This window comes from Eretmochelys imbricata, chromosome 10 (assembly GCF_965152235.1).
Source record: "Eretmochelys imbricata isolate rEreImb1 chromosome 10, rEreImb1.hap1, whole genome shotgun sequence".
Lineage (NCBI taxonomy): Eukaryota > Metazoa > Chordata > Testudines > Cheloniidae > Eretmochelys > Eretmochelys imbricata.
In genome coordinates this window covers 14135792-14151377 of record NC_135581.1, presented here as the reverse complement: position 1 = coordinate 14151377, position 15586 = coordinate 14135792, and the positions used below count along the sequence as shown (strand labels likewise).

Below are 15586 nucleotides of genomic sequence, written 5' to 3'. Positions count from 1 at the left end.
AGTATTGCCTTAAGTATAGGACATTGCCTTAATGCCTTAAGTATAGGACAAATGTATTGCAATATCACTTTGGGCCCCTCAAAATGTTCCTGCTCATGTTCTTTATTTAATTAAATGGAAGTTAACACATTGATACAAGACACAGAAGAAATATTTCAGTGCAACCACCCATCTGAAACATCCCCTCCCTTTCCGGGATGCCAATGCTGCCGATAGTGCTGATGCACCCCGCCACCCTTTGCACTAGGAGAGTGCAAGCAGCTTGCACCAGGGTTGCATCCTTTGCAGATGTGTTGTGCTCCCCCTTTGGCTGCATCCCCACACAATATATTAAACAACCAAATACTGCCCTTGGTCCTCACACGGGGCTCCTGTTAAAGTCTTATATAAGCATAGGAAGGTGGGATTTGTCCATAAATGTGTCATGTGGGAATGCAGATGATCTACCTTATTTTTAAATGGACTTTTAAAAAAACTATTTGAATTAATCTTAATGGAAGTTGTGGATTATTACAAATATTCAGCATCCGTGTTTTTGAATTTTTTTTTAAGAAATCCTTTTGAAGAATGCTATTCAGAGTATAATATTACAACCTTAATATTACAACCCTAATATTACAATAATATTACAACCATAATATTACAACCCTACCTTGCCGCAATCCCTGCATGCAGGAAGGGGTAGAAATATTTTTAATGGCAAAATGCCCATTCATAAGAGATTTGCACAATGCATTTCTATCATTCCAATGATGCTAAAATGTAAGCTACGGTGCCAGAATCCTGCAGTCCCCTGCGCAAGACTATTGAAGCCAATGGGACCCTGGGCCACAAGTCTGGGCCAACAGAGCGTGCAATTGGGGGCAGAAAAGGCCTTGTTATTGACTGTAGTTTATCACCAAGAAATACTCTTGTGGGTTTTGCTTCAGATCCGTTGTCCTAACAACAGGACATATCCGGCCATCCTTCAATGTGTGGGATGACCATTGAAGTCACTGGGAGTTCTGTGTAAAAATCAATAGCTGGATATGCCCCAATAAGAACAATGATTGATTGGAAAGCACAATGCAGCCAGCATGTATCATGTTAGCTCTGTCATCCCATGCAGCGGTTGATGTGACTGTGGTGATATGCCATAAACTTTGCTGTGGATTTATTTAGCTACAACTACATGATGAATGCCAAATTATTATTCCCGGTTGTTTGTACTAAAAATATGGAAAGCTGCTGACTGCATTCAGTTGATTCCAAGTCATTCATCCTGCAGTACAAAGTGCGGTATTTCATGTCATTCCTTTCTAAAAAAAAAAAGGTCAAATGTACAGCGGATATGACAGCAGATGAGTGTCATTGTTGTGTCTTTTGCTCTTTACAAAACAGTTATGGTTCAGGATAGCGGATGGTAAGTTTCCTCCCTCCGGGGTGTAAGCAGATTCATGTAGATTTGATAGAGAAAGTATCTTAAACTATCAAGACAAATATCAGTGGATTATCCACATCAGCAAATGAACAGGCAATGCTGACACTTGACTAAATAAAAACATGTGGGCTAGATGGCAATTTTACAATCTGCCCCACGTATGGGGCAACACACAGTTGTGCTGACCCAGGAGCAGACACAGAGGTGGTGCTAGGCCATTGGGGTCCCTAAGCAGGAGTCTTTCTGGGGGGCCCTTACTCCTCCCCCTAAAACACTAATTGTATTATTTCCTCAAACGAATAAATATACCAACACAACACACATGAATACACTTGTTTAAAAGTCCCCATTAAATAAGATGAAGGGTATTTGGGGGGTAGTACTTCAGCAGGGCCCACTTAATCTGCTTGGGACCCTAAGCAGTTGCTTAGCCCTGGTCTACACTGGGGGGGGGGGGGCGGAATCTATGTAAGTTATGCAACTTCAGCTAAGTGAATAACGTAGCTGAAGTTGAAGTACTTAGATCGACTTACCGCGGTGTCTTCACTGCGGTGAGTCGACTGCTGCCGCTCCCCCATCGACTCCGCCTGGTGGAGTACAGGAGTCGAATGGAGAGCACTCGGAGGTCGATTTATCACGTCGAGACTAGACACGATAAATAGATCCCCACTGGATTGATCGCTGCCCACCGATCCAGCGGGTAGTGTAGACATACCCTTAGTCTGCTTATGCCTAGCACCACCCCTGAGAGCATGGACCCAATTTTGACTTTCCATGGGGGAAATAAGCTGTGCCAAGGCTCTGCCCATTCCCTGCTCCTGCCCTCCCCACTCCATGCCCACCAGTACAGGATGGGGAGTAGTAGCTAGAGGGTGGCTGTTCTTCCCACTGCACTGCCCCCTTCAGGAAGTAGGAAGCTTGGAGGAATGCAGGCAGTCTCTTTACGTCCCCTCACTCCCCTATTTTATCCTGCAGCAAGGATCACAATCTGATCCTGTGTGTGCTTTTGTGCAGATCATCTTTTGTGTTTAGCATTGCAATAGTTTGTCTAGATTAATTTCTTTCAAAGGCATAATCTCAAATTTTTTTTCTCTGGAGTTATTAGCTAATAGTACCACTGCCTAGTACAATGCGATAATCCAGTTTCCTAGTAAACTGCAGCTTACCATAGCATTCAGCCAATGTTCAGACCACATCCCCCTTTCATTATGTATTATGAAAAACGTTCAGATGGAGGCATGAAACCCTCCTGATTTAACAGTCGTGATCAAAGGCAAAGCTAAAAAGCTGCAGTGCATGAGTAGCTTTGTGGAAAACTGCAGCCAGACTAGCGCTACAGTGGCTGTTTGGAGGAGAGCCTTAAGAGAGGAAATAAAACCCCCTTCACATTTTAGATGGTGGAGTCCTATAGTAGTTTATTTTAAGCTAAATTGTAGATTAGATAGATAGATAGATAGATAGATAAAGCTGTATTCCTATGCAATGTGAAAGATATTTTCCAAAGGTGCCAGTGTTTCAATAGGAATTACAGGACTGTTTCAAGTTATTTAAAGGATAAATTGAGTGTTATTCCTGTTTGAAACCTATTAATCATATCCTTTGTTGAACACGCAACAAGACTGAAGGCTGAGGTGATTATAGGAAATAATCAACCCAAGGGGTTTATCAGCCAAGGATGTGGTTATTTCCGAGTTACGGGAAATCTCCTGAAGTTATTATTCTTATCCTGAAATTGTTAAGGCAATGCTCACATTTTAAATGAAAGGAAAAACTTTTTTTTTAAAGGGAGGGTGCTCAAATTGCCATAAGATTTTTATTATTATTATTTCAAGTTCAAAAATATCTTTTTGGCTCTTCTTTTCCCCCATTATCATTTCACGTCTTCTTTTCATTTCACCTTTTTCTTTTACTGGTTTTTTTTGTCTCTCTCTCTCTCTCTCTCTCTCTCTCTTTCTACTTATCAAAAAGGCTCTTGCCCTCAAGATAAATGTAATATATATTTGTTTGCATTGTGTTTCGGAACAAAATCAGAAGGGACTTAGGCAATGTAAGTAAACATTGAGGACATGATATAATTGTTCTTATACCCTCATTGACTAATAATAACTGCCAGCTTATCAGAGTACAGGGATTTGCATGATATGTGACCACTGAATTATAACCATATAATGCACAATTCAGATGCCCACAACCAAAATGTATGGAAATGAATAACTAGGAAAAACTGTTAAGTAATAATCCATCAACCCTGTACTCTGATTGTTTGAGACAATTTCATGGTAATCAGTCTGTCTTCTAAATAATAGACCTGAGCAATTCCAATCAGTAATGGCATCATCACGAGTTTTACTGCACTTTCATAGTCTCCTGAATTTAAAAGTATGTTCAGCCTTACTTTGCAAAAGGACACAACAGCATTATTGAAGCTTCTACATCTGTCTGAGGGAGTGTCCTCTTTAAACATGCAATATGCTAGCACTGTTCTGTCAAGGACCATTCTTCCTCCCTACTCTTTCTCCTGTATCACCTACCTTATGTACACACACTATTCTGTTTCCACTTTGGATGCTTTATTTTGCTACAGGGTTAGATCATGCCATTAGCATGAAGCTCCAATGAAATGGTTATGCAGAGCTGCACCACCCCAAAGCAAGCTCCAGGAGGAATTTGGCCTCAGAGACCTTGAACTGTCCTATTGCATTAGGGGGAAAGTCACTAGCCACACTTCTTTACGGTGTAGCATGGAGCTGCCTGTGCAGACAGCAGGTTCTGCAGGCCAGCCTGTGAAGGGATGAGTGTTGAGCCCTGGCTTCACCCATCCCTACCCCATTTTCAGTCAGTTGCTCCCCAGGAGGAGCAACTCTGTAAGCAGCACTCAAGCACAGCAATGCTATGCTGCGTGGCCTTGCTGTGAGTTGGACTAAGAGTGGAGATTCTTACTCCTTATCCCCGTGGCACCGTAGCGTAAGGAGAGGACACAATCTTGCACAACTTATATTTTACGCATTTGTGCAAAGTACATTTTTTAAGCCCTGTAGTAAAACAGCAATAATAGGAACATCACTCTGCTTTTTCTTGCTAATAATCTGGTTTCTTTCATGGGTTAAAGTACTCATCTTTCAGCCTTCTAGTGTATTCACTTGGGAAGTGGATTATGGCATTCCTAGTACCATTCAAATATATGATGCTAGTTGTGAGATTTTAAAGTACTAGGCCCTGTAAAATATGATAAGTTGCTGTTGAGGCATTCTGTTTGTTGGCTAATGGAATAATGCAGCATGCAGAGAGGAAATTTAAGATATCTATTGCCAAAGCTAGCTCTGTGATTCCCTGGAAAATTGGGTATGTATCTCAAACAATTCTCCCTTGTAAAATGAAAACATCTTCTACCAAAAAATGCTGTCAGTGTTCGAAGAAATGAGACAGAATTTTAAAAAGTAACTATTGATTTTGGATACATTAATTTCTAGGTTCCCAACTTGAGACATTTCAAAGGGACCTGATTTCCAGAAAGTGCTGAGCAAACTCTTAGCAATATTGGTTATTATCTAATGTTCAGGTACTGTATTTGGGGGAACTATGTTAAGTCTAGAGCTTACCGTCTGTGTCTGTAGGGACTCATATTGCTCAAAAGGCATATTGAAGTTGGAAAAGTGTAGAGGAAACTATTTTTTATTTTATTAGAATACACATAAATTGGAAATATTCACAGAGTGCCTGATCCAAGCCCCACTTCAAACCCACTGAAATCAATAGCAATCTCTCCATTGATTTCAGTGGACACTGGATCAGGCCCCTACTGCTCATTGAAGGCCATGGAAAGACTACCACAGCCATCAGTGGGCTTTGAGTCAGAATCATATTTTTTTTGTGGTTGTTTGTGTATTTCTATGTGTTTTCCATACTCTAAAACACTAATAAAAGAGAAAGTTTTCTGATGTTTCCTTTCCTTTGTCAGCAAACAACATCTGTTTCTATGGTGAGTGCTCATACTACTGCTCAACCGAGCATGCTCTTTGTGGAAAACCAGATCAGATCGAAGGTTCTCTCGCTGCTTTCCTACCTGACCTGTCTTTAGCTAAAAGGAAAACCTGGAGAAATCCATGGCGGCGCTCCTACCATAAACGCAAGAAAGCAGAGTGAGTAGTGGAGACCAAAGGGCTTTCCAGCAGCAGAGCTAATGTATTGCTGGGTAGAAAATAAGCAGTGGTTAATTAAAAAATAAACACAAATTCTGCAGAGGTCTAATCCAAAACCCACTGAAGTCAGTGGGAGCTTTTTCATTGCCTTCAGTGGGCATTAAATCAGGCCCCCTAGACAATGATGTACTTGGAAAAAAATAAATATTTAGAATCTGGAAGAAACACCTGATCCTTGAATGGGCTTCAGTGGGACTATGCCCATGTCTAAAGACAAGCACTTGGATAAGTCTTTTCAGGATCAAGGCCTGTATCTGTGTCCAGTACCGAAGCAGTCAGTCCTAAACAAGTGTTGAGTAGTTTAGATATCTGACTTTGTAATTATTAGAAGGCACACCTGATCTCCTAATTTTTGGATCTGGGAACCAGATATTTTCCTCAAACTCATGATTCTTCTAGAAATTCTAGAAAATTTACCTTCATTCATCAGACGCAATCTTTATCAGAATTTGATTTGCTTAAAACAGCCTGTAGAACTGGTTGTACATGTGCTAATCCTAACCCACTGCAGTACAACTAAATCTCTGAAAGGTTTTGTGATACAGAGTAACTTCTAGATCGAATATAAACGATCAACAATATCTCTTTTCCAGATGGGAAGTTGATCCGGATTATTGTGAAGAAGTTAAACAAACACCACCCTATGACAGTGGGACCAGAATTTTGGATATAATGGACATGACAATTTTTGATTTTCTAATGGGTATGTTTCAGATCTTTTAAAATTAAATGCAATGTTTAATTATAGTAAGAACCAGTTCTCCAGACAGTGTTTTGTATAGTTCAGCAATTTTCTAATGCACACCTAGAATTGCAAATACTTGTATGTGCAACCTGGGTAATTGTGAAATATTGCACATTTATTTGGACATATTTGCATCACTGCAGATTAAAAGAACAAAGATTTCTAGAACTATATTGTAAATAAGCACAATGATTAATGTCCTTTTTGACAGTCACACAAAATGTTCTTCATGGAAATTCCGAGCCCCTGCAATACAGTTTACAGTGAATTTCACTCCGTCGTAATGGATGCTTTCTACATGTACATGTCCAGGCTGTACATTATTGGTAGATCTTTGTACACCTGTGTGCTAGTGCATTGGGTGTGGTAGATAAAAAGGGGACTATTGATTCTCAAGCAGGAAAGATGCAGAACACACCACAAACAGTATTTTTTTTTATGCGCAACCCATTCAGAAATAAAATAAATACTTACAAACACTAGACAAGAGTAACATATCCTAGGCCTACTGTAATGTACTGAACATGGGGCTACAGCTTGAGACCACTTGGAAACTGAAGCCAGTACAGACTGCAGCTATCCACTGCAAGCAAGATGTTAGAAAACATGCTAAGTAACGTAACTTATGGAATGGCAGCCATTCCATACCCCTAATCATTTTTGTTGCCCTTTTCTGAACCTTTTCCAATTGCAATATACCTTTTTTGAGATGGGGCAACCATATCTGCATGCAGTATTCAAGATATGGGTGTACCATGGAGTTATATAGAGGCAATAAGATATTTTCTGTCTTATTATCTATCCCTTTTTTTAATGATTCCCAATATGCTGTTCTTTTTTGTTGTTGTTTTGTTTTGTTTTTTGACTGCTGCTGCACATTGAGTGGATGTTTTCAGAGAACTATCCACAATGACTCCAAGATCTCTTTCTTGAGTGGTAACGGCTAATTTAGACCCCATAATTTTATGTGTATAGCTGGGATTATGTTTTCCAGTGTGGATTACTTCGCATTTATCAACATTGAATTTCATCTGCCATTTTGTTGCCCAGTCACCCAGTTTTGTGAGATCCTTTTGGAGATCTTCACTGTCTCTTGGGACTTAACTATCTTGAATAGTTTTGTATCATCTGCAGATTTTGCCACCTCACTGTTTACCCCATTTTCCAGATCATTTATTAATATGTTGAATAAAACTGGTTCCTGTACAGACCCCTGGGGGACACCACTATTTACCTCTCTCCATTCTGAAAACTGATAATTTATTCCTACCCTTGTGTCCTATTTTTTAAACCAGTTACCAAACCATGAAAGGACTTTCTCTCTTATTCTATGACAACTTACTTTGCTTAAGAGACTTTGGTGAGGGACCTTTTCAAAGGATTTCTGAAAATCTAAGTACACTATATCCACTGGATCTCCTTTGTCCACCTGCTTGTTGACCCCCTAAAAGAATTGTATGTAGTACATTGGTGAGGCATGATTTCCCTTCACAAAAACCATGTTGACTCTTCCCCAGCAAATTATGTTCATCTCTGTGTCTGACGATTTTGTTCTTCACTATAGTTTCAACCAGTTTGCCTGGTACTGAAGTCATGCTTACCGGCCTGTAATTGCTGGGATTACCTCTGGAACCCTTTAAAAAATTGGCATCATATTAACTATCATCCAGTCATTTGGTACAGAAGCTGATTTAAATGATAGGTTACAGACTACAGTTAGTAGTTCTGCAGTTTCACATTTGAGTTCCTTCAGAACTCTTGGGTGAATACCATCTGGTCCTGGTGACTTATTACTATTTAGTTTATCAATTTGTTCCAAAACCTCCTCTAATGACACCTCAATCTGTGACAGTTCCTCAGATTTGTCACCTAAAAAGAATGGCTCAGGTTTGGGAATTTCCCTCACATCCTCAGCCGTGAAGACCAATGCAAAGAATTCATTTGGTTTCTCCGCAATGGCCTTATCATCCTTGAGTGCTCCTTTAGCATCTCGATTGTCCAGGGGCCCCACTGGTTGTTTAGAAGGCTTCCTGCTTCTGATGTACTTAAAAAAAAATTGCTATTACTTTTTGAGTCTTTAGATAACTGTTCTTCAAATTCTTTTTGGCCTTCCTAATTATATTTTTACACTTCATTTGCCAGAGTTTATGCTCCTTTCTATTTTTCTCATTAGGATTTAACTTCCACTTTTTAAAGGATGCCTTTTTTTGTCTCTCACCGCTTCTTTTACTTTCTTGTTTAGCCATGGTGGCACTTTTTTGGCTCACTTACTATGTTTTTTAATTTGGGGTATATATTTAAGCTGAGCCTCGATTATGGTGTCTTTAAAAAGTTTCCATGCAGCTTGCAGGGATTTCACTTTTGGCACTGTACCGTTTAATTTCTGTTTAACTAACTTCCTCATTTTTGTGTAGTCCCCCTTTCTGAAATTAAATGCTACAGTGTTGGGCTGCTGTAATGTTTTCCCCGCCACAGGGATGTTAAATTTAATTATATTATGGTCACTATTACCAAGCAGTCCAGCTATACTCATTTTTTGGACCAGATCCTGTGCTGCATTTAGGACTAAATCAAGAATTGCCTCTCCTCTTTTGGGTTCCAGGACTAGCTGCTCCAAGAAGCAGTCATTTAAGGTGTCAAGAAACTATTTCTGCATCCTGTCCTGAGGTGACATGTACTCAGACAATATGGGGATAGTTGAAATCCCCCATTATTATTGAGTTTTTTATTTTTATAGCTTCTCTAATCTCCCTGAGCATTTCACAGTCACTATCACCATCCTAGTCAGGTGGTCTGTAATATATCCTACTGCTATATTCTTATTATTCGAACATGAAATTACTACCCATAGAGATTCCATGGTACAGTTTGGTTCATTTAAGCTTTTTACTTCATTTGATTCTACACTTTCTTTCACATGTAGTGCCACTCCCCCACCAGCACGACCTGTTCTGTCCTTCTGATATATTTTGTACCCTGGTGTTACTATGGCCCATTGATTATCCTCATTCTACCAAGTTTCTGTGATGCCTATTATATCAATATCCTCATTTAATACGAGGCACTCTAGTTCACCCATATTATTATTTACACTTCTAGCATTTGTATATAAGCACTTCAAAAACTTGTCGCTTTTTAGCTATCTGCCATTACATATTGTAACTGAATGGGACTCTTTTTCATTTGACTGTTTCTCATCAGATCCTACCTGTATTTTATCATCATCCATCCTCTCCTCTTTACTAGGACATAGAGAATCTCCATTAATAGATCTTCCCCTAAGGGATGCCTCTGTCCGAACCACGTGTTCCTCTGCACCAGTCAGCTTTCCCCCCAACCCTTAGTTTAAAAACTGCTCTATGACCTTTTTAATTTTAAGTGCCAGCAATCTGGTTCCATCCTTCCTGGACAGGCTATCCCTTTCCCAAAAGTTTCCCCAGTTCCTAATAAATCTAAACCCCTCCTCCCTACACCATTGTCTCAGACCCTGCAGTTCTGCCTGTCTAACTGGCCCTGTGTGTGGAACTGGAACAGAGAATGCTACCATGGAGGTCCTGGACTTCAATCTCTTACCTACCAGCCTAAATTTGGCTAGCACGACATTAAATATGATTTCACCCTTAGCATAGATAAGGACACTGGGTTTAGCTGGTCATGGTTAATCCTGGACACTAAGTCATGTTTACCATCACGTGAGTTAAGTCATGTTAGTTAATGCCTTTTCTAACAGGATACATTTTGCCCAGTGTAAACACAGGCTCCTTGAGTAGAGAGTCACACCACGAGAATACAATATTGGTGCTTTGTGAGCTCACTGGCTGCCTGGGAGGTGGAGTGTCAGTGTTGATTTTAACTGTAAAAGGTCTTACTGGTTTAGGATTTGGTTATTGCAGAGATTGTCTCCCTGTGAAGTTGAGGTCAGCTGAGGTGCTTGAGCAGGACCCCTCATTATAACAGAGACAGGATAGCTGGCAGGGCATTCCCAGTGAGGGAATTCACTTCCTCTCACTTGGTCCTCCAGAGTTTGGATATGTTCATCACAAACGGGTTGAAAAGCTCATCTTTTCTCCAAGCCTTTTGAAGATGAAGAATTCTGAGGAGGATGCTGGAGATTTCACAGGGTTTGCCGGGAGGTTAATTATTTAGGGCAAGATTGTAGCTTGCCCTATACACCTGCACAGGGGAATAAGGGAGCACAAAAATCTCCTATTCCCTTGGGCTGCATGCGTGGTGGGTTCCAGCATTTGGGGGAGAGTGGGCTCTGTAGAGCTGCTACTTCCACATGTGGGTGGAGAATGGGCAGGCAAGGGTGGGAGTGGGCGGAGACAAGCCTCGTTCTCATAAATGTGCCAGCCAGCCAGAATACTAGAAGTAGCCTGCACTTGAGATAGGACTGTCAGGAGAGAGGGACCTCGAAACCAGATCATGATTTTTACAGCAACTATGCGCTGTGACTTACACAGGGCAAACCATAATTTAGCCCTTAAAATGGTATGAGAAATTTATCATCTGTTGTTATATGAGAATGTATATTGTAAATAATATAAGAGCTCCCAAATGAAAGGATAGTGATATTTTTAATAAATCAAAAGAAATAAATATTAAAGCGTTCCCAATTAATGTGCTAAGTCCTCAGTTGGAAGATAATATAGAATCAAGCTAAAAAGTATTGAACAAAAATATCTTCTGTAATTTGCCACATCTTTTAGCATTTTTCATAGCTAATAATGACTAACTACAAAAATTTTTCACAGATAACTAAGAAAGTCAGAAATATTCGGATCATGGCTGAAATAAGCAGCTTCTGGACTATCTGCCAATTTGCATTTAGGAATAACAGTGTAGAGTTGTTATTTTGTTTTGTTCTATCATTATTATCGCTATTGTTATTATTATGATTTATTATTCTCTAGGAAACATGGATCGACATCACTATGAAACCTTTGAAAAGTTTGGAAATGAAACATTTATTATCCACTTAGATAATGGAAGAGGGTAAATATGTTAATAATTTTATTGATCAGTGGAATAATTTTGGCCAGACTAACTTCATGACAACACAGCTATGGAGATAATTTATATATTTAAATGTATACATTATTAATTATTATTATTTATTAGTATTATAGCAGTGTCTAGAGGCCCTAACTGAAATCAGCGATCTGTAGGATTAGATGCTGTACAAACACAGATATGAGACAGCCCCGGCTTGAAGAGCTTTTGATATAAATAGATAAGACAGACAAAGAGTGTGAGAAAGGAAGTATTATTATCCCCATTTCACAGATGAGGAACTGAGACCAAGAGAGATTATATGAATTACCTGAGCTGATAGGGGAAGGCTGTGGTACAGGTGGGATTGAACCCGGATATCCTGAGCCTCAGTCCTGTTCATTAATCACAAGACCATTCTTCTGCTCTTGTAATATAATTACCTGCATTCAATTTCCACCCAGAATAGTAAATCCCCATCAATTTAAGACACAATCTTTGTTTTGTTCTTTGGCTTGAAAAGGCCGGTTGAGAGAAATTTGAGGCCCGGGTACATTTTCGCTGAGGCCCCACCCGCTCCCACTTCACCCAGATTTGACCCAAATTACAGATGTTTGGGTGGGGGGGCTAAGCTCAGGAACTTGGTACCATTGTCTCCCCTTTTCCCCATCTTGTCAGTCCTTGATCATGCGCCCAGTGGCAAAACTCCCATTGCCTTCACTGATCAGGCCCTATATTCCTAAAGATTGTTTTTAATTTTCTGGAATGAAAAGATGCAGTTGTGGGTTAGACATTGAGATACCCTTTGTCATTTCATCCTTTATTTTTCAATAGGTTTGGAAAATATTCCCATGATGAGCTCTCAATATTGGTGCCTTTAACCCAGTGCTGCAGGTATGTCTTATTTTGGTATCTGTAATGAGCCCTGTTTTTCAGCTGGCAGGACTGAAATGCTCAGGAGTGAGCCATGTGCTGCATAAACGACCCATTTAAGGTGCTCTGGGTATTGTTGGACATCTAGTGTTGACCAATGCGATCTGTTTGTTGAATTGGTGCTTACAAAGCTGAGGCAGTGACAGCAGTCAAATGTGATGAAAACAGATGCAAAAGAGGTTTTCTGTCTATGGATTTCCCATCGAGATGTGCACCATGCTGAGCTTGACCTAGAAGAGGAGATTTCAGATCGAGATTGTACACCACTGCCCATATACTGTAGTTGCCTGAGAAGTTCATATGCATGTTTTTCCAGCTTAATTGTTTTCTGGGTTTTTTTTAAAATGCTTGTTTATTGGGCACAGAAATTGTCTCTAAATGTTGGGTTTAGTCTTCCATGCAATTTCATTTAAAAGCTATGGGCAGTATGTTCTTCTAAAAAGTTCTGCACTGATGCTCTTTGGGCACTTAGGAGCCTAAATCCCACTGATTTTAGAGACAGTTAGGCACTTAAGTCCCTTTTGAAAATGAGACTTGGGCTCTTAAGTCATGTAAGCACTTTGAAATGTTACTCAAAGTCTTTTTTTTTTTAATGTACATACCTCATTTGCATCAGTAGAAAGAGATTTTCAGCAAAACTATTTCAGTTACGTCCAGCGCAAACTTCCGATTTCTTCAACTTTTTGTGATTGTCGAGTCTCTTTGGCCTAAGTAAATTTTGAAAAATGGGAATTAGGTTCCTAACTCACTTAGAGAGTTTTGAAAAATTTTATCCTTAATGTCACTGGCCAAGAATTTCAGATGTGACTAATGATACTGGGTGCCTTAATTTTGGGGTGCCCAACCTGAGAAACTTCAAAGGGGACTCCGATTTCAGATGGTGGGTGATCAGCACTGTCTCAAAATCAGGCCTTTTAAATACATCTCAAGAGGGCATTTAAAAATTGAGCCACCTGAAACCACTAAAGAATTTTGAAAATGTTGGCCACTCGTTAAGAATATGTGCCTGACATATTACGTATGTACCATGTTTTCTTATGTCAGTGTCTTCCACGTTATCATGAGAAGGGTTATTTCAATTCTGTCTTTTATGCCACATATAATAAAGTGAAACTCAAATATTGATTTACCCTTTTCCCTTCATTCCTAGAATAAGGAAATCTACCTATCTACGATTACAGTTATTAGCCAAGGAGGAATACAAACTAAGTCACTTGATGGAGGAATCTTTATTAAAAGATAAAGTTGCACCCATCCTTTATCAGCTACACCTAGAGGCAATGGACAGGAGGCTACGGATTGTTCTGAAAGCTGTTAGTGACTGTATAGAAAAAGATGGTTATGTTAATGTGGTTGAAAATGACTTTGACACTGATGTTAACACTATTACAACCAAAAGGTAGTGAAATCATATGACTGCATTTTTACTAGCTAAGTAAAGAAGATAAAAAAAAAGTCTTGCAAAAGACTGTGTATGCAACTTTGTGAATTCAATGAATTCAAAAATGAGATATAATTGTTCCCAAAGTAGGTAAAGTGTAGACTCTGTGAAGGATTAGTTAATTAACAAAAATAAGTCTAATGTGATGCTTTTAAATAGTTCCTAAATCAGAATATGAAAAGGTTTGGAAAATATTGAAGTCACTGACAGGTGACTCTAGTCTGGTGGCAAAACACCTCCTGCTCTTTTTGTATAGAAAGGAGGCCTTTATTTAATATTTTGTATTTATATATGGTATATCTATGAAAACCACAGATACCTACTACCAAATTTAACAAAAGAGGGACAGCATAGTTTTGTGATTCACAATTTATTCTTGGTGACAGTCCACTTAGTATTTTGTGTTAACCCTTTAAGTGCTCTCATTCACTGTACCTACTTTAAATTGAATGCTTTGTTTTTCAACTACTCAGCATTTAAAGGGTTAAGACACGTGAACTTTTAAAAGCAAAAATAACAGCCACAACAATAATAAGTACAGTGATTAGCTGGAAGGGGATTTCGATAACTGTGCATTGACAAGAATACTTGAATGTTGGTTTTACAGAGTGATGTAAAATGACAAGTTGTACTATTTATCCATCAGACAGTAGCAGCTCTGATCTTTCTAGACTATCGTAGTAGGGCTGTTACTTTTCCAACTTTGCTTTTGATAGTTTTGTGTAAATATATACATATATGAGTAAAAGCTGCTTTCGGCAGCTTCTAGGCTTACTTTTGCAGCATTTTTGTGGAATTGTTTGCAATGTGGTAAAAGTGCAATAAAGATATGGCAAATGTGTAGCCAGAGTGTCTGCATGGATTCATTTAAATTGCAAATATATTTCAAAGGAAAAGTATACACTAACTAAATATTTGGAAAGTACATGTTTAATTTGCAATCACATTTTGCAGTTCTAGATAGAGCTGGTTGTGCCAGAGCAGACAACAGATGGGTAATATACATTGAAATTCTGCAGCAGCTTTGCTACTGTGCATGCAATTGTGGTATTTAGCAATAGCCCTGAATACAGGGGCATGCAGCTGGTTACTGGCCCAGGAAGAACTCTGGGAGGTAACATGACTCCTAGAACCACTGTGCTTCCTTGAAAAAAGAACAGGAGTACTTGTGGCACCTTGATTTCCCAAGTCCCCTTTGACACAGTGCAGCTGCTTTCCCTTGTGTGCTGGGCTAGGTCTATAGACTGGTACAGAAGTTTTAACAGAGCCATATCCCCACCTCTTCCCCCTGCCTGCCCTTTGCAGCCAGCCTAGGAGTGCATCGAGGAAGCAGTCCTTTGTTCTTCCCAAGCACAAAATGCCAATATTCCCACAATGGGCAAGGTGCAGAAGGCTCTATACTCTCTCCCCTTGAACCTGTGTGTATTCAAATCTTTTAATGAGTGCTAAGGAGAGCAAACACAGGGTGTAGTCTACAGGGTTTATTACTACTGTTATTTATTACTTTCCTTCTCTTAATTACCTTTATTCTGAAGTAACAGAGAGGTAGACAGTGCATTGGCAAGATTTTCCTAGGAGCAGGAGAAGCTGCAGTGTTTGTTGTTAGCGGTGAGACTTCATTTTGAGTCAGGCGGAGGAATCCAATTGGCTAGAACCTGGGACTAACAGACTATAAAGCCCGCTCTACAGGGAAGGAGCTGATTTCAGTTACAGAGCCCTGTCTGGTTACACCTCTGCCCCAGCTCAGATAGGTTTCTCCAACATGGAACTCAGTTGTGTCAGAAGTCTGCCCCCGGTCCTGAAAAAGCTCATTCCAGCTTGTGAGTTTAGTACACCTCAAGAGTTAAGTTTAGCCT

At 39.6% G+C, this 15586-nt stretch overlaps 1 protein-coding gene across 1 annotated transcript in view; it reads left to right on the top strand.

Moving 5' to 3' along the window:
- The window catches only part of FAM20C (FAM20C golgi associated secretory pathway kinase), a 79479-nt gene extending 65787 nt beyond the window's left edge, over positions 1-13692 (top strand). The window contains exons 6-10 of the mRNA XM_077828583.1: positions 5379-5559; positions 6213-6322; positions 11278-11359; positions 12191-12250; positions 13440-13692. Coding sequence (XP_077684709.1) covers positions 5379-5559; positions 6213-6322; positions 11278-11359; positions 12191-12250; positions 13440-13692 — 686 coding nt within the window. The remainder of the gene's footprint in view (positions 1-5378; positions 5560-6212; positions 6323-11277; positions 11360-12190; positions 12251-13439) is intronic.
- The last annotated feature ends 1894 nt before the right edge of the window (positions 13693-15586 follow it).